Below are 24,955 nucleotides of genomic sequence, written 5' to 3' on the forward strand. Positions count from 1 at the left end.
AAAAAAAAAAAAAAAAAATGTGAAGCCAGAGCATTTGTAGAAGATTCTGGTTATTTAGAGAACCTTCGGACATGAGTCAGCTAGATTCCCTGTCGGAGTGTTCTGGGTGGGCCTGGTGTTACTTGTCTAATTGTTCTAACCGTAACACACAGAACTCCATTTTGTTTGTTTGTTTGTTTTTATGTTGGAGACAGCAATCAGGGCCTTGCCTATGCTAGGCCCCACACTACTGCTGAGCAAGGGCCCCAAGGGCTCCAGTTTAAGAGGACCAGTTCCTGAGTCCATGTTAGAATGCAATTCAGTTTAAGTGCCTTATTTCTTGAACTGGATTTCCCTGATTTGGAAGGTGGTTTTGTGTGAAAAATCCTGCAGAGAAACCCACCTTTTAGTTTTCATGTGCCTGAGGACTATGGAAGAAATCATGCCACGTGTCAACAAAGGTCCTTCGTGGCCCCTACACTGACCTCCTCTTTGGACCCAGGATCCTGGAGTCACCATAGGCAGCAGAAACAAATGTGGCAGGCAAGGATGACATTGTCTGCATCTTCCTGACCACCCCATGCCACATCTGGGGTGGAGAGCCCCTGTGCCAGACTTGCCTCTGCTTACAGAGCAAGAAAATGCCCATTTCCATTTGCTGGGTACCGAATGGACAAGAGGGTGAGGCATGGAGTCTTCAGATCGTGGGGTGAAAGCAGAACCAGGGAGGACAGAGCAATAATCCCAGCAATGCTTTCTCAGCCTTCTTGCTAGGAGACAGATTCTGGGAGTACTTTGTTCTCAGCCCTTGTGGGGGAGGCACCTCAGACCATTTGTCTGAGTCTTTGGGGCTGGGGGTGGTGAGGTCTAAGCACTGCTGTCTTTTAAAACCCCCCAAGGGAATCTCATGGAAAGCCCAGGTTAGGAACGCCTGGCTCAGAGCCTCCACTTAATTACCATAGAAAAACTATAAGGTCACAAAAAGAGTTGATCTGCTGTCCTTGGCAGGAGCTGGATTGGAACAAGACACAGCACACAGTGGCCCATGCAAACATCTTGGACCTTGAACAACAGGCTGAGAAGACCCTGGACTCTCCAGGGAGGAGGGAGAAAACCCCCAGGAAAGTCCCTCCCTCCCAGGGGCTCTGCATGCTGACCATCCTTGACCTTGGCTTTGGAGCCTGCTGGCCTCTGAAGCTCCCACTTGGTCGTCCGGATGGTGGCCTCGCTGTGCGCCACCTGGGGGGCCCTGCCGGTCTGCAAGATCTCCAGGAGGGTAGACTTGCCCTGGCGCGGGGGACCCACGATGATCATCTTCATCAGCTTGCACTTTTCTGCTTTCCGCAGCTGAGCCCGCAGGAAAGACAGCATTGCTTTGGGGCCTGTGCAAATGACAGAGTGAGTGGGCACCGCTGCTAATGGATGTCCAGAGCGCATTGGCGCTGCAAGGTCCCGGGTGCAGAAGCTCTACCTTCTTTCCTGATCTCTGCAGGCACGTTGCTGATGCTCAAGTCTTCCACGTCCAGCTGCCAGAGGTTGCTCAGCTGCCCCAGCTCAGGAGGGAGCTCTCGGAGGCCAGGGTTGCTGGGGTGCACATACACACACACACACACACACACAACTCTCATCAGCCTCTGTGGACTGCGAGGTCTGCTGCTGGCCTCCACCCAAGCCCCACACCTTGGACCCCAATTTCAAGAGTCCCATTTAAACTAAGCCCAAAGCCTTTCTCCCTGGATTGTCAGTGGTACAAATGACAGTTCTGTCCTGAAAGTCTCCATGGCTTAGAATTGGTTCCCCTCCCTAAATCTCCTTGTCTCTTTTACCAGTTGCACTACCATCAGGATGACCACTGCCTTCTCATGAAGAGGCAGAGTATCTTTAAGATGAACATAAAGTTGGATCTGGCGGTACATGCCTATCATCCCAGCACTCTGGGAGGCTGAGGCAGCAGGATCACAAGTCTGAGTCTAGCTTGGACAACTCAGCAATTTAGTGAGATCGTCTTGAAATAAAAAATAAGAAAGGGCTGGAAACGTAGCTCAGCACAAAGGTCCTGTGTTCAATGCTTGGTACCAGAATGAAAACAGATTACCATAATAGTTTATATTTTCATCAAGTTTTGTACACTGCCTACAAGCCCCAGAAGTATCTGGCATGCAGTGGGTGCTCAGTAAATGGAAGGGTGAAGGAGCGATTAGTCCTCTCATTACAACCTGCTTGAAGAAGCAAAGCGTGTATCACCCATCTTTCCCTCCAGCTCCTTCAGACATTCCTGGGTCTGAAAAGCTCACCACTGGCGCTGGTAAGTAGATGGCTTCTTCCTGCCTGGCTTCTGCATCCCCAGGCCACACTTAAGGGAGATCATTCTGCCCTGTGGTGGGCAGGGCCAGGCATCTGCTCTTGCTATGACTTACTTTCCCAAGTACAGCTCCGATAAACTCTTCAGCAGGCAAACCGAGGGCGGGACTGCATCCAGGTGGTTGTCATTCAGACACAGGACTTCTAGAGACTCACTCAAGAAGGCCGGGAATTCCAGCACGCAGCCTGCAAAGAAATGGCAAAGCAGACCGCATATTTTTCAATAATTCTAGACCATCACACATGGAGACCAAGTGGCTGTGTAAACTGGGACACCCTCCAGAGGGCGCTCTGACAATCATCTCAGAATTCAACGCTCATCTCACTGCCCTAGCGATTCCAATTCTACAGACATCCTGGATGCGGCGATGAGGATGCTGGATGGCGCACTGCTCGCAATAGCAAAGAGACAGGACAAGTACAGGTCCACAGGGGCTGGGCACACGGTGCCACTTTTCCAAAGCATAGCGTAGGCAGGTGGTCGCATGTATGGGTGTGAAGGCATACAAGAGCTGCTGGTGGGTGGAAAAAGCAAGGTGCCGAATCACTGTCCTAGGTTTATCAGCATAGCAGAAAACGTCTGCAGACATGCGCACAAGCACCCGTCTGTCACAAGCCCCACCCCCACCCCCCGCAATGCACACAGGCACCTGAATGTGTTACAGATGAGTGCTAGACACAGACCTGACTGTTAGCCTAGGATCCATCATGGTCTCCTGAGTACAGTCTGAGCTACAGGATTGTACTTTCATCCCACTCCCTTCAGTACTGTTGGATAATTTTGTTTTCAAATATACATGAATTACTTCTTCAATGAAAAGCAGCTAGTTAATTAGAAAAACAATACTGTGGGCTCAGTCTTCATGTTGCCTAAGACAGCACTCTGAAAAATCTGCTATTTAGTATTCAAATGACTTTATTAATTAGGCTAATTATCAGATCACCATGAAAAGCTCCTCAAATCTGCTGTTTCCACTGCACGGCCTGGGACATTTGTGTTGAGAAAGAATGAGGCAAAGAGCTGGAAAATGAACACTAATGTGAATCAGAGGTTCAGATTTCAGCAGAATCTCTGAAGTGCCTTCAGAGGTAGGGAGGGTGGATGGGGTAGCACACCCTGGAGCCCAGGGAATTCAAGATAAAAGGAATGCCTCAGTCCCCTGCCAGAGAAGGAAGATAAAAAAGCCAGGATTCTTTTGTTGGGCCGAAACCATGTTTGGTTGCCCTCAATTATAACTGCCTCTCGGCTCTGGCTTTTCTCCACACAGGAGCGGTAGTATCCACAGCAGTGGGATAACTGGGCCTCAGAGAACATTCTAGAAGAGACGATCATGGAATACCAAGATGGATGCCTGGAAAACAGCTAACCGCAGCGTGAAGGGGACTCGCTGCAGGGGCTCCAGTGGAAATAAACTCACAGCAGGCTTTTGAAGATGGCTTTGTGCTAGACCCTGTGCTATAAAGGTAGATAGTCATCCTCCAGCATTTGCTTAGGGGACAATGTCAGTACAGATGCAGATTGAGTTCAAAAAGGGCTCTCTCCTTCCTTCAGTGAAAAGGGTTGATCAACGTTAGCCTGCCCTAAATCACGTCTTTCATGAAAGAACATCCGTCACAAGAAAGGTTTGCTCCCTTCCCAGAGAAAGGGAGCATTCTGAACAGCTGGTCTGAGGGCTTTCCGATTTTAGTTTCACCCTGGTGTTTATGAAGCCTCTTTAGGAGACGGATGAGTAGAAGAAGGGACCACGGCCCTGAAGAGAGGCAACATCTGTCACACACCGCATTCGCCTAGTCAGAAATGATGAAAACTGGGCTGGGGAGAACACAGCTCGAGGTATTTATGAACTGTAACTATTCACTTCTAAGTTATTTATGACTCTGCTGGTCTGAATTTTACCGTAAAAATGGCCATCCAAATTATTTTTGGACCAGGCCATGACACAAATATGACCACATGAATTTACATAAATCTCTCTAGAATTTTACTATCCATCTGCAAACAAGTTGTCTGTTATACACAATTCTTTGCCTCAGGGTCAAGAGACCTGAGAGAACCCTACTTTCGTTCACAAGCTCAGACTCCCCACCCCTGCCTTCTTTTCATTTAAATATGGACCTCTCCTTTCTAGAGGAAACTGAAAGTATCAAGAAGCCCAAGCCACCATGCACTGGCCAGGAAGGGGGTGACCCCTCACCTGGCTCCCCAGACCATCAAAGCCACTGTCCAGGATCCCGGGGCCTGTTCCTGCGCTATACTTCACCGTGTCCCTTGACCTTTTACCGGTGGTCCCGAGTGAGGGTCCCTCCACGCCAGGAAGGGGCCTGCTTTTCCCAAATGCAGGTGGATTACTGGTCGACCCAGCCCAAAGCTCAAACACCTGCAAGTGGCTTGTGTGACCACGATGCCTCCCGGCTCCCCGTTTCATGCCTTCCACCCCACTTGGCACCAGTGAGAAGATGGAGCTTGCTTCTCCTTTCTTCCAGGAGAAATCCCCACATCTGCACTCCGCTTCTAGGGTCCCAAGGCCCCTCGTTAAGAAGGCCCAGCTACCAAGGTACACTAGGATTTCCCTGTTCGTGTGGTGAAGGACCTCCTCACCTAGCTCCCGGTTGTCCAGACTTCCTTCCCTGCAAACTGTTTATAGCTGTTGCTCATTTTTAACCTATTGCTTTGCCTTTTTTCTTAAAAAATTCCATTTGTAAGCATTCTTTGTATGTTAAGGACTCGTCGCAACTTTGTGTTGCAACAATTCTTATGGCAAACCTTTCTTCTCTGCACGATGACTTTGTTTATAATTCACTTTAGTGAACAAAACTTTTCAATTTTTACAAAGATTTTTCTCTTTTTAATAAATGATTTCTGGATTTCCAAGCTACCCTTTTTTTTTTTTGAGACAGTCTCCCTATGTAGTTCAGGCTGGCCTCAAAACCATGGAGATCCTCCTGCTTCAGCCTCCCAAGTGCTGGGATTACAGGCGTGTGTCACTCCCAGCTAGCTTTTGAAGGTCTTCCCCTTTCTCAAACTATACATATATTGTCTTAAGTGTTATTTTTTTCTTTTCACTTAAACATGCAATCTACGTGAAAACTTTTAAAAAAGCTATTGGGAATCAAATCCAGAATCTACACTAAGCTACATCTCTACCCTTTTAAATTTTTTACTTTGAGTTGGTCATTCTGGGTTTGAATTTGAGATTCTTCTGTCTCAGCCTTCCAGAGTGCTGGGATTACAGATGTGCATCACCGTGCCTGGCTCACACTAAAACTTGTGGTTGACGTTCTGGCAGGATGTTTTGTATTGTGTGTTTCTTCTGGTAGCTAGATGCTCAGTTATACCAATGCCATTAAAATAAAACATTCTTTTCTAATAAACTGCAACGCCAGCTTTGTCATACAGCATTAAATTCCTATACAGCTGTCCCTCAGCATCCCAGAGCCCTCCTCAGATATAAAAATCCATGGGTGCTCAAGGCCCGTACAAAACGGCAAAGTATTTGCATTGAACTTATATACACTCTCATGTACTTCAGGTGACTTACAATGCCTAACACAATGTACGTGCTATGAAAATAATTGTTCTACTATTTTGCTTAGGGCACAACAAGGAGGCAGCCTGTACACATTCAGCACAGATGCAATTTTTTGTTGATATTTTCAATCCAAGGTTGGTTGAATCTGCAGGTGCAGAATCTGCAGACACAGTCACCTGGCTGTATTTACTTAGGCTTAGTTTTGGATTCTCCCGTCTGTCCTACTGATAGGCTGTTACTTTTCCAATCAATCATGTACAGACACAGTCACGTGTGAGCAATCTGTATGCGCACCACGATCGCGCACACATAGCAGCCCGCCAAACAGTGTGACAGGCGGGTGGCCAGTCTACTTCTCCTCCTGCAAATGTGTCTGAGCCTCTGCTACCTTTCTCATCCCCGTCTCAAGCCAATTCTGCTTCCCAACATGAATCCACTGTGCCAAAGACGAAAGCTATTCACCCAACACTACCCGGACTCTCATGGCAGCACATCCTGAGGGATAATACTGCGAATGCAGCTGGCTTCAGAAGTCTTAGTTTTGACCAAAGAGTCAACCCCACAGAAACAGAACCGAACAGGGGCTACCAGAGCCCAGGAAGGGCATGCGGTGGAGAGGGCTGGTTAGGGAGAACAGGGAGCCGCCGGACCTGAAGAACGATGTCTCACGTTCAGCAGCGCAGTAGCAGGATATGGCTGCCAACAATTGAGTGTATATTTCCAAACTGCCAACAGAGAGGGTTTTGAATGTTCTCATCACAAAGGAATGATGAATACTGGAGGGGACAGAATCGCCGACTGCCGGATCTGATCACAGTACCAAAATGTCAGTTGTACCTCCTAAGTATGTACAATTACTATATATCCATTAAAGATGAAAACAGACCAAAAAGAAAAAGAAGTGCTGGCTTTGAGGTTAAAAAGGCGAGCTGGCTGCTTGCTGTGAGGGACAGGTCCATGCCTTCCCCTGCATCTCATGGAAGATAAAAGACAAAGCTTCTTTCCCTAGAAATATCCTGTGGCGAACTGGCTGTTGAGTGCTTAGAACAAAAGCTCTAGGAAAAGTTCTGTCTCAGGCCCTCCTGCAATCTCAGGCCAGCCTCTGCCCGTGGGCTGCAACCCCTCCTGGACACTGCAAAACATCACAGTGCGGCAGGAAGGACTTAGCAGCGTGGGTCTCCTGGCCCCGGGGCTGGACCCCCCTAGTCCTGGGTGGAAACCTGGTTCTGCCACAGGTGGAAGTGCGACCCCCAAATGCAAATGTGGGGGCCTAACCCAGTGTGGTGGTGTCTGGAGACAGGGCCTTTGGGAAGCAGGTTTAGACCCTTGAGGGTGGGCACTCAGAGTGATCGACATCCTTATGAAGAGGCAGAGTCCAGAGCTCTTGTGTCCCCACCAAGAGAGGACACAGTGAGCGGGTGGCCACTTGCCTCACTCACAGAGGCCGTGCTGGAGCCTCTGGGACAGTGAGAGTCGATAGGAGCTGTGAAGCCGCCCTGTCCGTGGCCTTCTGTCATGGCAGCCCTAGTGGGCTAATACACTGGAAGGCTGGGTTCCTCCCGAGCAGCTTGAGGCACTGCCGCCCACAGCTCAGGCTTAAGGTTTAGATTCCAAGTTTGGAAGCGGTCAGCGGGCGGCACGCAGGCCATCGCTACCAGCATCCCCGGGACTCCACACTGGAAACCAGGGCCTCGGGACACGGGCATGGCACACGCACGCGACCTGAGTAACAGACGATCCACCGGTGGGTTTCTCAGCCAACCCCGGCCACCTCGGGCACCCCCTACACCCGCACACACCTGCCTCTGTCCCTGAACGCTGGCGGCCTCTGGTGGTGAAAAAGGAAATGCGCTTTGTTTTAAGTCCATCTTCATTTCTGCAAGGAGACAAGAGCCAACATCTGAGAACAGCAGGACAGACAGAACAATCTGGGCTGAGACTGTGTAAGGCGGAGCCCTGGAGAAGGCAGGCAACTCCCGCAGCAGGGGTCTGTGCCTGAGCAGCCGGCAGAGCACAGGGTCCTTTGGGAAGAGGGTTTAGAAAGGGCCTACTGTGGGCCTGGCTGCCGGTTCTGTCCTCAGGCCCTTCCCCTGCAGCAGGCGCCCGGGGCACCGCTGGAAGGAAGCTCTCTCTGGGGTCCGCGGCAGCAGCAGTTCTCTCGGCCAATGACCCGGGCTGGTCTTCCCTCCCCATGCCCTGGGAACGCCTCCTCCTTTTCGGCTTTCCTGGGAGGCTTTGGGGTGGGAACTTTCCTCGGTGTACACACGTGTGAGCTCGGGACTGGCCAGGGCTCTGTGCAGAATTTTAGTTTCAGCTAACGTGAAGGACAAGCTTGTCCAGCAGACTTTACAAATTAGAAACTGAAGGTCACCGGAATGTGCACGTTGAAGCCCTAACCCTCAGGATCTCAGAACGCAGCTGTACTGGGAGGTGAAAGTTGAGCACCGCTATCCAGAAGTCTGAGGTCCACACTGCCCTGAAATCCTGATCCTGTGAGTGCCACAGTGGGACGTTCCACACCTGATCCCTGTGAAGGCTCATGGTCAAAGCGCAGCACACTGAACATACTGTGTAAAGCAGCTGTCAGGCTATGTCTACAAGGCGCACAGCAATGTAAATGCATCTGTGTCAGACTCGGGTCCTCTCCCCAAGGTGTCGCACGATATCAGTGCAAATATTCCCACGCTGAAACACTCCTGGAACCGAGCATTTCAGATGAAGAATACCCAACATGTACCAAAGTAGGGTCTTTGAAGAGGTGAGTGGGCCCTAATCCAAGGTGACTGGGGTCTGCATAAGAAGAGGAAATTCCTCTACCACACGTGGGAGACAGACACGTGGAGAGGAGGGCATCCCCAAGGGAGAGGTCCCAGGAGAAACCAGGCCTGCTGACGCTTCAACCTCTGACTTCAGCCCCCAGCTCTTAAGCAGCCAGCTCTGCTGTGTGAGCCCCCAGCCCGTGGTCCTGCAGCCCCGGCAGACAGTCCCACATCCCCGGGCCTGTCTACTGCGGTCTCTCACACACTGAGGGACACACCCCCCTGCTTACTTGCCAAATTGGTTTCTGGAGAGGTCCAGGGTTTTCAGCTGTCTGCAAGTCCACTTCTCCTGAGGAGGCAGGGCCACCAGCTGGTTTCCCTGTATCCTCAAGAACATGAGGGCCTGGAGAGAGAGAGAGGCAAAGATGGCATCACATACAGAAACGGAGGGAGACTGAGTAGAAAAGTCAGTCAGCTGCCTCACAGAGTGCAGTCAAACGGTTGTAGCTGATTCCTCTTTTCAGAGGTCCCAGGCATGTGGAGCCCGGACAACTTAGGGACTGAGTGAGATTCTTTCTATCTCAGAATAAAACATATGAAAAAGGGCTGGGGATAGAGCTCAGTGCAAAAACTCAGGGTTCAAACCCCCACACTACACAAACAAACAACACAAAACAAAAAAATACACAGGAGATTTCATCACGGCAGACGGAACAAAGTGTCTAGCTAAGAACTTCCCTCCAGACCCAGGAGGAGCCACCGCAGAATGAAAGAGTCCTAGCAGTTCCGAGAGTTCAGAAGTCCCAAGAGTCAACATTAGTGGTGGCCTCTCCTGGGAACAGCGCCTGGCCTGGTGCACACAGGGTCTCCTCTCCGCCACGTCCTGGTGACCTCCTGGGCCGGCTCGGGTCTCAGGGACAGAGGCAGAAAGGCTGTGACACTGAGGGTGACCTGCCTCAGCCACGTGCCCTCTGCTGGCCGGCACAGGGTTGCTGGGATGCCCCAAGGTGGCCGAATTTTCAGTCTTCTGCTGGGCTGTTCTCAGGTCACCGAGGGGGACACACTGTACCCATGGACTGGTGACGCTTTTCTGTAGTGGGAGAGCCAGAGGCTGCAAGGTGATGCCAAACAAGGAAACCACTCAGAACAGGAACCTCATGGCTGTGGACTCACGGCCAGGAGAGAGTCCTGAGGGCAGTAGGGACACGGGTCCTCGCCGACTGACACTCCCTTGAGTGGCCCTTTTTCCTCTGGCAGTGTAGTGAGTGCATGGGTCGCATTCTTTGGCCAGTGTTTGCTCCAGGGCTTATGACTCCAGGGTCCCTCTGACAACCACACTTTGAAGGGACCTTGCTACCTTCTGGGGACCCTCAGGGAGAGATCGTGGTGGCCTGAGCTGCTGTGTGTCCTCGGATGGTCACTTTGCCTGGGCAGTGTAGCCTATTCATCCTCCACTGGCCCCTGGAGTGGGGGCTGCCCTGGCACTCCAGCAGGCACTCAGCAGCCCTGGATCTGGCACTGGCCTGGGCTCTGTGTGATGCATCTGACCACAGTCTGCCTAAGGCCCACAGACAGCTTTGGGGGAGCTGGGTGTAGGCCCAGGGCTCTGGGAAAGCTCACCCCCAAGTTCAGGGTGCTTTTGCCTCAGTGGGACTCCCCAGGGATGGAGAAGGGACAGTGCCAGGGCAGTCGGGGGGGCGATGGCCACTGGGCAGTGCATGTATGTGGCTGCTCTACTTTGGATCTGCAATGGCCCCCAAAGGCCCCAAAGTTTGGACTCAGCCCACAGTGCCTTTGGGAAGTACTAGAACCTCCGGGAGGATGAAGTCAGGTTGTCGGGGAAGGAAGGGAACAGCAGGACTCTGCTCCTTCCTCCTCCTGAGGTGGGCAGCTCTGCTCGACCAGCCCCATGTGGCCTGCCTCGATGCTGTGGCACACGCAAAGCAACTGACTGTGGGCTGAAACCTCCAAAATTCTGAGCCAAAATAAACTTTTCCTCATTATAAGTTGGTTGCCTCAGGTATCTGTGACAGTAATGAAACGCTGACCAGCAGAACAAACCCATAATTCTACCCGCTAAGGCCCCCCACCCCGGCTTCCCCTCTTCGCTTATGACCACGCGCACTTTTTATGAACCTCTCCTTCATCCCCTTTCCTTACTGTTTCAGAAGCTCAGGAAAGGCCTACAGATTCCACTGCACCGTGCAGTAATTTCTGTCACCGAGCTGAACATGAAAAATAAAGTGCTACCGGACTTACGTCAAGCTGAAAAAGTCCTACGGGAACCTCTTTCAGGGCGTTTTCTGAGAAATCCACATCCTTAAGGTGATTTTTCCAAAAGACAGACATTTTTTCTGGTAGAGATTCCAGGGCATTTTTGGATGCTTTACAACATTTCTAGGAGTTTGATGAGAAAGAAATGGGTATTAGTGAGCTTTTTCAATGCAGAGACGCCTATAAGACTGCGAATTTAATCTTAAAAATAAGATCACTGTAAACAGGGCTCTGTCATTCATAAGGAGCTGTGTGAGTTCAGAGGCCACAAACTCTTGTTGGCTCTGTGGTCCTGCCCCACTCCAAGGAAGGGATGGGAGTGGGGTTTTCTGGGGAGACAAAGGGGGCTCACAGTCATTCTCGTCCACCCCAGAACATGTACCCCGTTGTTGCGGGAAATAATGGGACAATTCAGAGCCAGGCTGGAGCTGGTTTCCCACACACATGCGGTCAAATTAGAAACGATAACGCGAGGGAGGGAGAATTTCCTGGTTGAAAACCAACAGCAATAAAGCACAAATATTCTTTACGCCGTTCCATACCCCATCTGTTTTCACAAGCCAATTCCCCAAGAAACAAAAACATCCTTTAGCTGGCAGTGCTGTGAATGCAGATCGTTTCTTATTCTTGTTTTATAGTTCTCCTAGAACAGCGGACCCCAAGCCCAGCTCTGGTGGGCAGAACCACTGTCCTGGGGCAGGGTGCCTGCTGCCACTGCAATAAGCTCTATGGCGTTATTGTGTGGCTTGTGGGCCTGGAGCAGGAGCGCCGGCTGACAGGTGAGCTACCTGCCAGAGACACTTCGCCTTGCTGCTGCCCAGTGACAGGGCTCAGCTATACTGGAGCGACGGTCCCAGTACCTGGAGAGGCTCTCCAAGGGAGAGACCATGCTGGGATCCCTGGAAACACAGGGAGCCACTGCAGCACAATACTAACCAAAGGGCAGGCCCAGGGCTCTGGGAACACCTTCAGGCTGTTCCTGGAGACATTCAGACAGCTGAGCGTCTTGAAAGAATGCAGGAAAAGAGCAGGGAGTTCTGTCAGTTTATTGTCAGAGATGTCAAGTTCCTGTAACTTCCGCAGACCAATCCAGTTGGTGGCTGGGGGGAGGAAAAGGTACGAGTTGGTCAAAAGAAAATACTTTCCTCAGGAAAATGACTTAATTACATCGGGTCACCGATAATAAAACATACCACTTTCTTCTTCGAACAATTTTTCTAAATAATTTTTAGATGCTGTCAGTTTTTGAAGTTTTGAGAGGTGCAAGAATCCAGGTGGGAGGTGGGACAACTTGTTGCTAGAAATGTCAATTTCCAGTAGCCTGGGATGAGGGAAGAGGGAAGCCAAGAGGTCAGCTGAAAGAGGCGGACATCACTTTACACTTTTCTCTGTAAAGGAGGTATTTCTTTCTGCTTTTCTCCCCCTGCACGCCATCAGAGCGTGCACTAGAAATGTGGCACAAGTGATCCGTACTCACTCGGTTAGTGGGTGCCACACCTGCTGTGGAGGAAGGAATCTCTCCTGGGAGGTCCTGTTCCCCCTGAGCGGGCCCGAGCTTTCCAGACCCTCGTGGGTTCATTATCCAGCCCAAGTTAAAGAACATTTGCAGATGGTTGCTGCATCCTACGTGTTTGTGCACAAAACTTGCCTATGAGGCCAAGTTCTTTCCAACACCCTCGTCTCTTACTTCACCTAAAGCCTTTGCAACCAGCCCAAATCCTTTGCAGCAAGAGGCTCTGCAGATATGGACCCTAAAGGGATCCATCAAGTGGGTCCCTTCCTTCCCACGCAGCTTTGGGCAGAAGGTTCAGCCCTCTCCCAATGCTACCTGAGAAAGCAGACAGGGCCCACACTCTCTCCATGCTGCCAGAGTCCCACAGAGCGGACCCTTTCACCCAGCCCCTTCCCACTGTCTATGGGGGTGCAGTAAAAGGTTTCTACCAGCCCAGGACACTCTTGCCACCCTCCTCTGATTCCCGAACAAGATCAAGACAGGCACCTTAAAGGCCAAGCACTTAGTATGCTGTGCAGCCTTGGCCAAACTCTTCTCTGAGTTCTGAGTTCACCAGAAAGAGGGTAGGGCCTCGCCCCTTTGATCCTGAGAGCTCGCACAGGAGCTGGCAGATCTGCCTTCTCACATTTTAGCCAGAACTCTTGTTTCAAAACCACAGACCCAGGAGCTCATGCAGGAGGTCAGTGGCGGTGACTGGGGCGCACCGGGGGCCCACCTGGAGCAGATGATCCCGTCTGAGGACTGCACGCTGGGCAGCTCTCCCAGGTGGTTGTCTGACAGGTTCAGCTTCTGGAGGTTGATGAGTCCCCAGGGGATGATGGAGGGGAGGGAAGCCAGGCAATTGGCAGAAAGATCGAGCTCAGTGATCTGGCAGGAGATGTCTATGAACCAGTCGAGATTCACCCAGGGCAATCTGAGATGGGACCATTTCACGCGAAGTGGCTGACGGTAGAGAAAAAGGAAGTGAACACATGAACGGTAAGCCTATGTGAGATGCTGGGGCCGAGTTCACACGGTCTCCCCAGTGCCCGCCTCCCCAGGCTGCACCCACCTACCCTGCCATCCACCTGAGTATCATGAGGATCTCTGCATGGCTCCATCAAGTCACCCTCCCACCTCCAGAGGGCGCAGGTGGGCTCAGAGCCAACCCTTCAAATGCTGGTCCTCGCAAGGGAGGGGAGTGCAGCAGGTATCACCCAGGTAAGAAAGAGGGGCGCACTGAAGTTTGGAGAGCAAGTCACCCTCCCACCTCCAGAGGGCGCAGGTGGGCTCAGAGCCAACCCTTCAAATGCAAGGGAGGGGAGTGCAGCAGGTATCACCCAGGTAAGAAAGAGGGGCGCACTGAAGTTTGGAGGAGTCTCTCCCAGGCTGGGCATGAAGACGGAGGATGCACATCCGGTCTGTGACCTCTTTTCAGAGCCACCCTTTCTGGGCTAGAGCAGCTGTCCTCTCCACCTGTACTGCGCAGGCCACACTGCAAGCTTTGTGAACAGGCTGCTTCCAGAGTAAGTGACTGGATACACATACACAGAGTGGCCACACTAGTGCAATTAGAAACAGGGGCGTAGAGGGAGCTCTTCGTTCAACTACAGACACAGCACCACCCTCGTGATCATCATGTTAAAGCTCAGGAGGTCAAGATGCGCAAGGAGGCAGATCAACACCAGTGAGAGACGGAACAGGAGGCACCAGGAGCCGTGGGTGTCTGACCCCTTAAATACTGGAAGCCTGAGTTATCGAGGGTTCCTCTTCTTCCTTTTTCCGTTTGCCCTTCTGCCTGTCCCTGCTGCTATCGTCCTGTGATCTTCAGTAAATGTAGCTACTTACTACAAGGTGTACACTTGGCCATTCCTTGTCATGAACAAGAACCTGGGCTATTTTGGGTCCATTCGACTGTAACGACGCCATATAGAAAAGCAGACATCTGACCCACAGCCTGCAGCAACCTGGCTAGGAAACCAGCTCCTATAGCTGTAATAAAATAGCCCAGGCAGCCAGTCTTCTGCCAGACATGCAAAAGGGTAGACAGTAACCTGTACTAACAATTCAGGGAGCTAAACAACAACTGCTGTAACAATCAGCCCCATCCGGCCAGGACTCTGTTCTGAACTGGCAGCTTCTGGAAGTGTCACCCCTACTTCCAACTGAGGACAACCAGGGAAAGCGAACTGTGACCCTTGGCCAATTCCTTAGGTGCTCCAGCTTCCCAGGCCGACGGCCTCCTACCAGGACCACCGAAGCCTCCCCTTCCTCATTCTAAAGCTGTCCCATCCCTCTGATGCTGTGAGTCTCTCCACATGCAGGTGACAGCGGCCAACTCTTCTTCCCCCGGTAAGCCCAGAATAAATGCTTTATTATTCAGTTAGTCCATTTATTTCCACAGGAGGAAGTCAGAAAGCCCAGTGGTTTTCTGGGGTAGAAGCAGCAAAAGAGATCTGGCTAAATACATATGAGCGGGACTTTTTCCTTCCTTCTTGATTATCAAAGAATTTGGGCTCAATTAGGTTTCTGGGGAGAGGAAATCTGCTTTTTGGCTTGTTTCTCCAAAGCAAGTGGAAATCCATAACGGAAAATTAGAGGAGCAGAAATATAAACAGAAATTAGTGCTTCGCAAATGGGAAAATGTAGGAACCCACAGGGACTGCGGGAAAGGTACCAATAATGTGGGATAAGTTGGCCTTCCAAATTGGCAGCAACTACAAGGGGCCGCCATCTGGCCACTAGGCGGCGCTATGTGCCTCGTCTTTCTCTCTCCCACAGCTGAGGGCTGGAGCTTGGCTTGGCGTCCGCCCTCCTTCCCTCCCCTCCCTTTCTCTGCTCTTTCTTTGTTCTCTATATGTGAATGTCTATACAGTATATCACTTTGAAAATAAAACACAGATGCCTAGAATTTTAATACGTGTCACACTTGTTTATTCGTTCCTCTCTCCCAACACACACGCTCTTTTTTTTGGGGGGGGTTTGAGACAGGGTCTCACCATGTAGTTGAGACTGACCTGGAACTCACTCTGTAGCCCAGGCTGGTCTCGAACTCACAGCGATCCTCCTGCCTCGGCCTCCTGAGTGCTGGGATTACAGGCGTGCGCCACCACGCCCGGCTGCACTCTTCACTTTTTGCTGAACCATTTGCAAGTAAATGGTACATGATGGCATCCCACCCCTAGACACTTCAGCACACATCTCTGAACAAGAATATGTTCTGTACATAATTACAATTTTCAACATACAATATAAATACAATCTTATCAAGTCTAAAGGCTAAGTACAAATATCCCAGCTAACCCAGAATGTCCTTTATAACTATTCTGTGTCCAATACAAGGTCCCATCAAGAACCACACATCGCAAAGCCAGGCATGGTGGTGCACACCTCTAATTCCAGCACTTGGGAGGCTGAAGCAGGAGGACTGCCGTGAGTACACAGCCAGCCTGGGCTACAAAGTGAGCCTCTGTCTCAAACAATCAAAGCAAAACAAAGACAAAAATCACACGCTGCATTTACTTGTCATGTTCCTTTGCTTCTCTTCAATTTGAAGGATCCTCATGCCTTTGGATTGTTTTGACATTGGTATTGCAATTTTCAAGTCACTCCGGTTGTCTTTATAGAAAAAACCCATGATATCAATTTACTCAATTGTTTGCTAAAGTTTGGATTCAAGTTCAGCATTCATTTGGGGGATTGGAGACGATGTCGAGTCCTTCCTACCAGCACCACCAGGGGGCACCAGAGCTCAGACTGTGACTCAAGTACTACTGGGTGCCAAGTTTGATCTTTGGTAACGTTGCAGCCTCTAAGGTCTCCTTTGCAAGACACATTTCACACTCTGTGATTCACAGCAAGCTGCAGGGTGGTATTTGGGCACTGAGTATTGGGCGTTCCTACATTTCTTCCAGTGGATGTAACACCCATTATCTGATTGGTCTGAATCAATCAAACCACAAGGGTGGCTATACAGTGGTGAATTTTCCAGAACTACCACCTTACTTCATTAACAGCCATTCTTTGTGCAGAAGAGCACCCCTTCCATGCTAAAGCGTTGCCATGGACTCCTGGGTTCTTTTTAACTTGAGGTATTATAATTCATTTTATCATTATTTCTTTTAATACCCAAAACCTTCCAATTTGTCCAGGGGGAGCCGTGTGTGTGTGTGTGTGTGTGTGTGTGTGTGTGTGTGTGTCCCATGTTCCTCTGACGCCTCCATATCAGTCTCTGGGTGTTTCCTTACTTCTGGCAAAACAAGATGCCCCAGTCTCCGCTGACGTGACACTGTTCGCGCCCAAGCCCCATCATTGGCTTTGGTTCTCTTTAGTGGAAAATGGCATCTAGAAACTAAGATCTGAATACTAGGTGTACTTGTCACTCGTGAAGTAGGTGTCACCGCTTGCTGCCCAGGTGATTAGACACAGCTCTGTACTTATTCTGAGTGCATTCTGATACCTCCAACTCAAAACCATTGCCATCCTAGAACGGGGCCGCCATCTTGTTTTGCTTGTGTTTGCACATCCGCCAAAGTTTTCTTGAGTGCTGCTGCTATGCACCAACCGTTCCATCAGAAGTGGGGTGAAAAATGAAGCCACAGATACTGCAGACAGAGCCGAGCCTCAGGAGGTGGAGGACTCAGAGAGGAGAGATGCGTGCGGATGCGTAGGTGTGTGTGTTCCTTTGGCTTCCCTTGCTCAGGGCTCCTGGGCCTCCACAGAGTCAGGAGTGTGTGACGGTGACCACCCAGCCGAGAGAGAAAACTTGCCTGGAACTCTTTGTGCTTCTTTTGGGATGGTCATTCTTCCAGCAGGAGTGAATGACGGGGAGTATACTGACTTCCCTAGACAGGCGGAAGAGGAAGACCCAGAAGCTGCTGCCCACTCCCAGAGCTCTTTCCAGGTCCTACACCCATTAGGTTTCTTCATGACCAACTTCTGATAAACCAGCCCCGACAGAAGTACTAAAAAGGAGAAGTCTGAAAACACAAAGACATATTTGGAAGACAGACACATTTGAAAATGAGGCATGCTGGGCTAGATGGAGATAGAAAAGCATGCAAGAATGCAGATAAAAATGTTCCTCAGTCTCACGAGTCTGGAAGGTGACTGGACCATGGGGTGCTGTATGACGAGTCTGGCAGCGGGATGTGCCGTTAGAAGGTGGGGCCCGTTTGGAGCTGGGGTCCCTGGGGTGTGCTCTGCTTCTTGGCGCCTTGGGGTAAGGACCCTTCCTCTGCCATGCTGTTTCCTCCTTGGAGCCAGTAACCATGGGCGGAGTCCTCTACAAACCAGGAGCCTCTTCTCCTTTAAGCTGTGGGCATCAAATATTTCATCCAACAACGGGAAAGAGATGAATACACTGGTCTTGCATTGGTTTGAAAGTTGGGATTGACACAATTTATTATCTTTTTGGAGCAAGGGCATTGCAGGGTGCCCATGTATTTACACAGTGCCAGTGGGAAAGGAGAAAGGACACACAATGGAAATGATGTTCAAACACTTTCCCTGCCAGCCCCGAAGTGCTCCTGGCTTGTGTGTGTTTAGTTCGGGCAGAATCACAATAAACAGGGATCCAAGAGAGCACAGCCAAGCATTGTATAATCCAGCCCAGGAAGAGTGAAGCTACAAAATCAAGGACTGCTGGCTGCGGAGTCCCCACCAATCCAATAATGCGGCGGTCCTGACACGCTCACCCTGGAGCGAACAGACGGGAGATGCGCTCGTGTCTCTTTCAGCTTGAGCCCTTTAACTGTGGGGCCAAATAAAAGGAAGTACACTGTCCCCAGGAAGCAGGGACTTAGCAGACTTGTCCTCCAAGACGGCAGTGGTGATGAGAATCACTGCAGGAAGGATTCGATTTAGTTAAGGGGCTACACTTTCATGACCATCGGAGATGTGTAAGAAAGGTCTCCCGCCTGGTGCTGGACCCTACTGTTCAGGAAGGCAACTATCTGCCCAGATGCAAGGATACAGAGTCAGAGTGATTCGGGCCATGGAGACGTCGCTTGTGGTATTTTTGTTGTTGTTGTTGTTGTTGTTTTGGTCTGTGCAACCCTACTGGTTAAAGACAAAAACTGTTAAGTCTACAATGCTTTCAAGCCAGGCTCTGAAGCTCAGTGGTTCAGATTTAAAACTGGTCTGCAGCAGACGCAGAAAAGGAGTCTGGGCTCCCAGGACAGCCTGATCCTCCTGGGTGGAGTTATGATGTCCACTCCACATCAGGGCTCTGCTGACCCCACAACACAAGATTCAGAGCTCTTCTTCCCATGTTTTCATCCTCACTTGACTGACGGCTGAGTCAGAATCATCTCCCCTGGGGGCTGTGAGCCCCTTGAAGGGACAGAATGTTGCTCACTGAAAGTAGTCAGTGGATGTTCGTTCAACGAAGACACAGGTGTCAAAGTGGGGGAACACAGAGTACGCTCTAAAATTTATTTGCCAGCCCTTGGCCCACAGAAACCCCATGACTTCTCCACCACAGCTAAGCAGCATCATGGTGGAAGGCACCTTCTCCTTGTTGAGCTGCCTGGGAGACAAGAGCCACTTTCTGATGCAGAAGAGCAAGAACACCAAGGATCCAGAGAAGCTGCACAAGGTGGTCCATGTGTGCATGCTCACTGGTGGGGGCAAATTCCAAGCTTGTGAACCTTCAGAAGCAGCCCTGAGTGACAAGGACTAACCTGGGCAGGGACCCAGCCCCTGTGCATGCCAGGGTGGGAACAGAACCAGAAGACTGGGCCTTGACCTGGCCAGCAGGTGAAATACCCAGCGCAGCCTTCTAAGAGCCTGCTTTTTAAGTCCTTGCACGGTGGTGCAGACAAGCTCTTGAGGAGGGCATTCAAAATGAAAGTGTGGCAAGGACACTGAAACCTGGCTGGCTGTCTTCCTGGTGTCTGGAATGGCCCACAGTGGGCGAGCCTAGGCTGAGCACCATGGAGCAATGCCCTTGAGGACAGCTGCTGGGTTCAATCATGTCCTTCAAGAAAGGTATGCTGAAGTCCTAACCCCTAGGGCCTCAGCGATGACCTTCATCAGGGACAGAGCTTCAGAGAAAGGGGTCCAGCTACAGTGAGATTATTCGGGTGGGCCCTCATCCCCACTCACCGGTGTCCTGAGGGAAGGAGGAGTTGGGACACAAAGATGGAAAGACAAGGTAAGAATGCACAAGAGAAGGCAGCCATGACAGGAGGGGCAGGTCCCTAGGCCAAGGAATGCCAAAGACTACAGGCAAACACCAGCAGCTGAGGAGGCCAGGAAGGATCCTGCCCGGAGCTTCCCGAAGAAGTCAACACTGCCAACACCTTGCTTTTGGACTTCTGGCCTCCAAAACTCTGAGAGAACAAATATGTGCTATTTTAAGCTACCCCATTTTTGGTACCGTTATGGCAGCCCTAGGAAACTCACTCAGGCGGTAACTGGAAGTGATGCTAATATAGTTTGGGTCTGGAATGTCCCCAAGGCCCATGGGTTAAAGGCTTAGTTCCCAGCTTGCTGCTATGAACGTGGTGGAGCCTTTAAGAGGTGAGGCCTAGAGAGGGGTCTTCCAGTCACTGGGGTTGTGGCCTTGAAGGCGATGAGGACTCAACCTTGGACTGAGCAGTTTGCTTAGTACTTCCTACTACAATGTGCTGTCTTGCCCCGGACCCCAAACGACAGGGCCAGTTTATCATGGACTAAAATCTCTAAAGCTGAGATAAAATAAGCATTTTCCTTTCATAAGTTATTTCACCTCAGATATTTTGTTTGACTGAAAGCTGACTAAAAAAACAGAGAAGTTGTGACGTGAGAACCTGGAACATTACATCAACTCGAACCCAAAGGTTAAGAAGGAAAACGAAAGGAACTGATTCTTAAAAACCAAAAGGATGCTTGTTGAGATAGATTAGAACATTTAAAAGGTAGTTAAAATTACTAGTAAATTAGGAGAAAGCTATGAGGACTTTATGGTATAAAAGGAGAATTTCAAAAAGGACTTGGGAAGGGAGGGACTTCCTTCTAATCTTAGAAGAGTTTATGTAAATCACTGAATGAGAGAAAAAGATATAATCAATTCCAACAAAAACATGTCTGCTAAAAATACTATAAATATCAGAATTAGCAGAGGTTAGCTGCTAATAGGATATAAAACAAATGAAGAAAGAAAACATCACCATGGAAACTAGATAAATGAGAAATAGGAAAGACAAACATTATTTACTACACTACCTTCTGACAGTGTGTTGAAGAATCAGCTCACAGCAATCTGTGCTATCTACACGGCAGTGTGATGGTTAACTCTGGGTGTTAATTTGAATGCACTGAGGAGAGCCCAGAGAGCTGGGGAAGCACTGCCTATGCACAGGCCTGTGAGGTGTTTCTGCCATTTGAGTCTGTGGGCCGAGTGGGGAGACCTGATCTCAAAGTGGGCGGGAGCCGTCCTCTCATCTGGTGGCCCAGAGGGAACAAGAAGGCAGAGGAGGGGTGGTTTTCCTTCTCTGCCCTACAGCTGGGATGCTCTTCTCCTACCTTGCTTATCAGAACTCCAAGCTCTCTGGCTTTTGGATTCTAGGATTTATATCAGTGGTTCTCTGGGTTCTCAGCCCTTGGGCTTGAACTGAGCAAGATTATTAGGATCTTGAAGTCTCCAGCTGGCAGATGGCCAGGCATAGGAATTCTCATCTTTCTTAACTGTGCAAGCCAGTTTCTCTAATAAACCCCCTCCAACTGATTGATTGGTCTGTCTGTCCATCCATCCATCCATCCATCCCACTGTCTCCATTTCTCTGCAGAACCCTAAGTAGTATAGGCACAATCAAGACCAGACTGTAGGTGAACAACCTGGGATTTGAACTGTGATCAGCTGGCATTACCTTCTTGGCAACTTCTTGCAGGGCATACAAAGCACCTTTTCAACTGACCCCTTCCAGTAACCTTTAAGGCTGGTGCAACTTGTGAAACAAAACAAAACAAAACCTTAGAGACGAGACCTGTTCCTGTTACAGAACCAGGACTGTAGTTCAGATTCCTGATTCTTGATCTGGTTCCTCCTGCTGTGCTACCATATCAGGTGGGCATGCAGATGCTGGCAGGACGATTCAAAGGTGCCAGGAGGGAAAACCATGGCAGCATATATGTGATAGAAGACCACTGCAACCCACAGCAACGCCAAATCTCCACTCTTTAACACGGGTTAGAGTAAATAAAAGAAAAATAAAAACACAAGAGCAATGCTGTTATCAGTAGACTATGAAAGATAAAATACTCAACGAACAAATAGAGGAATTATAAAAGCATGTGCACTTGGAGATCACCAAAGGGAAGGGTGAGAGACAAATTCTATTTTCAAGAGATAGGAAATTTGCTCATTCATTGATTAAATCCTGAGAAATGAAGGAAAACTGAATTAAAAAGGCAAGATTCTTACACATTGTACCTTTTATTTTAAATCTTTTGCCTAGAAAAAAGCAAATTAAGGAAGAAATAGGATGAAAAGAAGAATAAAACATGTCCAGCTGTTTAGACAATGAAGCAGGTAATTTTAAATAATACTAGAATTGGCAAGAAAAAACCAATATATAACAGAACGAAATTTGTATAACAGTGAAAACCTCTCAAATACAAGGAGAACTCAAAACCCTGTCAGTTTCAAAAGAAAAAAAAGTGAAACATTATAAACTAGCTCTGCTCTACTTAGAACAGAAAGTTAAAGCAGCAAAATGAAAAGAATTAAGTTAAGAATAGAAAAACCAAACTGAAGTAAAACCAATGAAATTGAGAAATAAAATCAAAGGTTTTTGAAAAATAAGAAAATTGATAATCAGTTGTCTAAATTAAAAATAAAATATACTGTAGTAAGCTGAGTGAAAATGACAAAAACGATGGAAGGAAAAGCAGTGTTTAAATTAGGGGAGATTTATCTTCAGCCATAGCTAATACAATAACAATGTTGAAATGTAAGATTTACTTACAACAATAAGTCCTCAAAATGATACAGTAAGAAAGAAATAAAATAATACATGACAGAAACAATGAATATAACTAAAGAACTACCCTAAAAGGCTCCTAATTCAACATAAATGGTGTTCAATCAAATCTTTCAAGAACAACTGTGCCTGTGTTTATGTAAGTGGTTGCTTCATACTGGACTCACTTTTGTTTATGAGTTGAAACTAGTAATTTCGCAAGGGTGGCGTATGGACATGGATGCAGCAACTGCAATAAAATTGTTTTTAATAAACTACAGCCAGACCAAACACAAGTTACTCATTCCGAGCCCAAGTAGGTCTCCATATCCACAAAGCACACACGGTAACAGAGAGAAAACAGCACGGAAGGAAAGGGAACCACTTGCACCTTCTTTAACGGTTGGAATGACACAGGGTCTTTCGTAAAGTTTACCACTTTTTCTTCTTCAAAACTCTTTAAAGTAGGTCAACAGAGGGAGGTTTACCCCAACAACAACAACAACAACAACAACAACAACAAAACCCAACATTTTGCTTTCCTCTCTACTGTAGTGGTTCAGTTTTTCCTTTTAAGACAGGAAACTTACATGAAATCTCTCATCATTAGTCCCAATTCAAGAATTTTGCCAACAGCTACCTGAGAGAAAAAAACATCCCAAGCAATAAAAATACTGTCTGTTGTTTAACTAAGCTACTTACTACTGAGAGAAGCCTCAGTTTCCTCAACTTTTAAGTAAAGACTTCTACCTCACAGGTTTACATACAGATTAAAATAGAATACATGCCAAAGTACTTTTAACACATTCATGACGGGGCTGTAATTCCTATGTCTTGCTGCTAGGCAGCTCTGAACCACTGCTGCATGCAAGTCTGTCCCATCAGGTGGCATGGGACAGTCCCATCGGATGGTCGAAATCGTCAGATGGGACAGTCATGTACGTACCACTCATTGGTTCAAGCCAGCAGGAATAGTTAAAGCTGTGATGCCCTAGGTAAATGGAAGGGTGGTTATTACACAGAAAAAATTTCAACTATCAATTTGTCTACTGACCTATCTACCAATGCAAACATCCATCCTTCCAGTCATGTATCCATCCACCCACCCACCCACCCCTCCACTCTCCTACCCATCCATCGATTGATTCTGTTCCAGGCCCTGCACTGAGAGGCAAACACAGGGTGAGAAAAAGTGGCCAAGGTCCCTGCTTTCAATAAGCTTCTGGTCAAGTGGGGGAAATGACATTAACCAAGAATGTCATCCAAACAGACAACCCCCATCTCTGCTATGAATGAAGCAGACAGGAAGCTCAGAGGTATAAGCAGGTGTGCAGCAGTCCGGTGTGTGCAGGGAGCCCTTACGGGCCTAAGATTTGGAAATTGTCCCAGGATCCAGGGGGCTGTGTGGAGTGCTGAGGAGGCAGGCCTGCTTTTCTCCTGGCTACGTGGGGCCTGCCCGCTGGATAGTATGGTCGCTCCCCGCTCCTGGACATTTTAGGGTTTCTTCTCCTTCAGGTTTCTACGTCTTAAAAATAGCAGCCTTTGACCACATTTGTGGTGATCATTATTTATTGCTTTTGAATTATGTCCTTAGAGGTATTGTTCAGAAAGGAAATATCAAATTCTGAGCAGCTCACTGAATGAAAAAAAAATAGCTTTTGTCACATGACGTCAATTACTTTTGCACACATGGAACCAATTTTCAGTGCCAGGAGTGTGACACTGGTGTGCTCACTGCTCTGTGACCCTGCCAAGTGTCTTACTCAGTATTTCTTTTTATTTTTGCCAGTTTAATAGGGGTGTGACAATACTGTCAAGTTGTTTTAATCTGAACTTCTATAACTGCCAGTAAGGTGGTATATGTTTCTGTGCCATGATTTGCTGTCCGTGTCTTATCGTATGTATATTAACTGTTTATCTCTCTCTCTCAATTTCTTAACAAGTGGGATCTGTGAATGCCCCAACGGCAAAAGTGTGGATCTGGCCCGGTGCTGTTCAGTCCCAAGCATCTGCTGAGTGACCCACAAACACTGGCTGAAGGAGACCCATTGCGTCAGTGCCCTGGGGCTATGGATTTGTCGCTTCTCCAGTGAGGGTCTTGCTGCATACCTGGGATGATCTCCAAAGGGAGCGCAACTGCTCCTCCCACCTCGGCCTGCCATCTAGCTGAACTGTAGGTGTGTGCCACTATACCTGGCTTATTGTCTTTCTCTCACATACAGTTTTTAAAAATATTTTTTTAGTACAAATCATTTTGATTTACTTTTTTTTTCAGTTCTAAAAATTGAAACCAGGGGTTTACACATGCTAAGCAAATTCCCTACTGCCGAGATACATTCCCAGAAGTATTTTTATATTTTTTCTTTTTAATTTTGATGTGGGGGTTACACTAAGTCACCCAGGATGGCCTTAAACTCATAACCTTTCTGTCTCAGCCTCCTGAGTAGCTGGGATTACAGGAGGTTGCCACTACATATCCCTCTCTGCTCTATTATTTAATACGGTCACATTATATCTCATTATATATCTTTATATTTGGAAGTATATATTTAAAATATATAAATGCAATGATAATCCTTTTATAACTGAAATAAATGTGCTTTTAAATATACATAG

General features: G+C 48.6%; 1 protein-coding gene across 2 annotated transcripts in view; it reads right to left on the reverse strand.

The window, feature by feature from the left end:
* The window catches only part of Lrrk1 (leucine rich repeat kinase 1), a 120,643-nt gene that overhangs the window by 33,359 nt on the left and 62,329 nt on the right, over positions 1–24,955 (reverse strand). For both annotated transcript variants that reach the window (XM_010611069.1, XM_010611068.1), the window contains 9 exons: positions 13,132–13,358; positions 12,097–12,224; positions 11,840–12,003; positions 10,889–11,026; positions 8,920–9,032; positions 7,670–7,746; positions 2,397–2,526; positions 1,451–1,563; positions 1,147–1,361 (listed from right to left, as the gene is read on the reverse strand). In XM_010611069.1, coding sequence (XP_010609371.1) covers positions 1,147–1,361; positions 1,451–1,563; positions 2,397–2,526; positions 7,670–7,746; positions 8,920–9,032; positions 10,889–11,026; positions 11,840–12,003; positions 12,097–12,224; positions 13,132–13,358 — 1,305 coding nt within the window. The remainder of the gene's footprint in view (positions 1–1,146; positions 1,362–1,450; positions 1,564–2,396; positions 2,527–7,669; positions 7,747–8,919; positions 9,033–10,888; positions 11,027–11,839; positions 12,004–12,096; positions 12,225–13,131; positions 13,359–24,955) is intronic.

This window comes from Fukomys damarensis, unplaced genomic scaffold, assembly GCF_012274545.1.
Source record: "Fukomys damarensis isolate Sample0158 unplaced genomic scaffold, DMR_v1.0_HiC HiC_scaffold_7, whole genome shotgun sequence".
Lineage (NCBI taxonomy): Eukaryota > Metazoa > Chordata > Mammalia > Rodentia > Bathyergidae > Fukomys > Fukomys damarensis.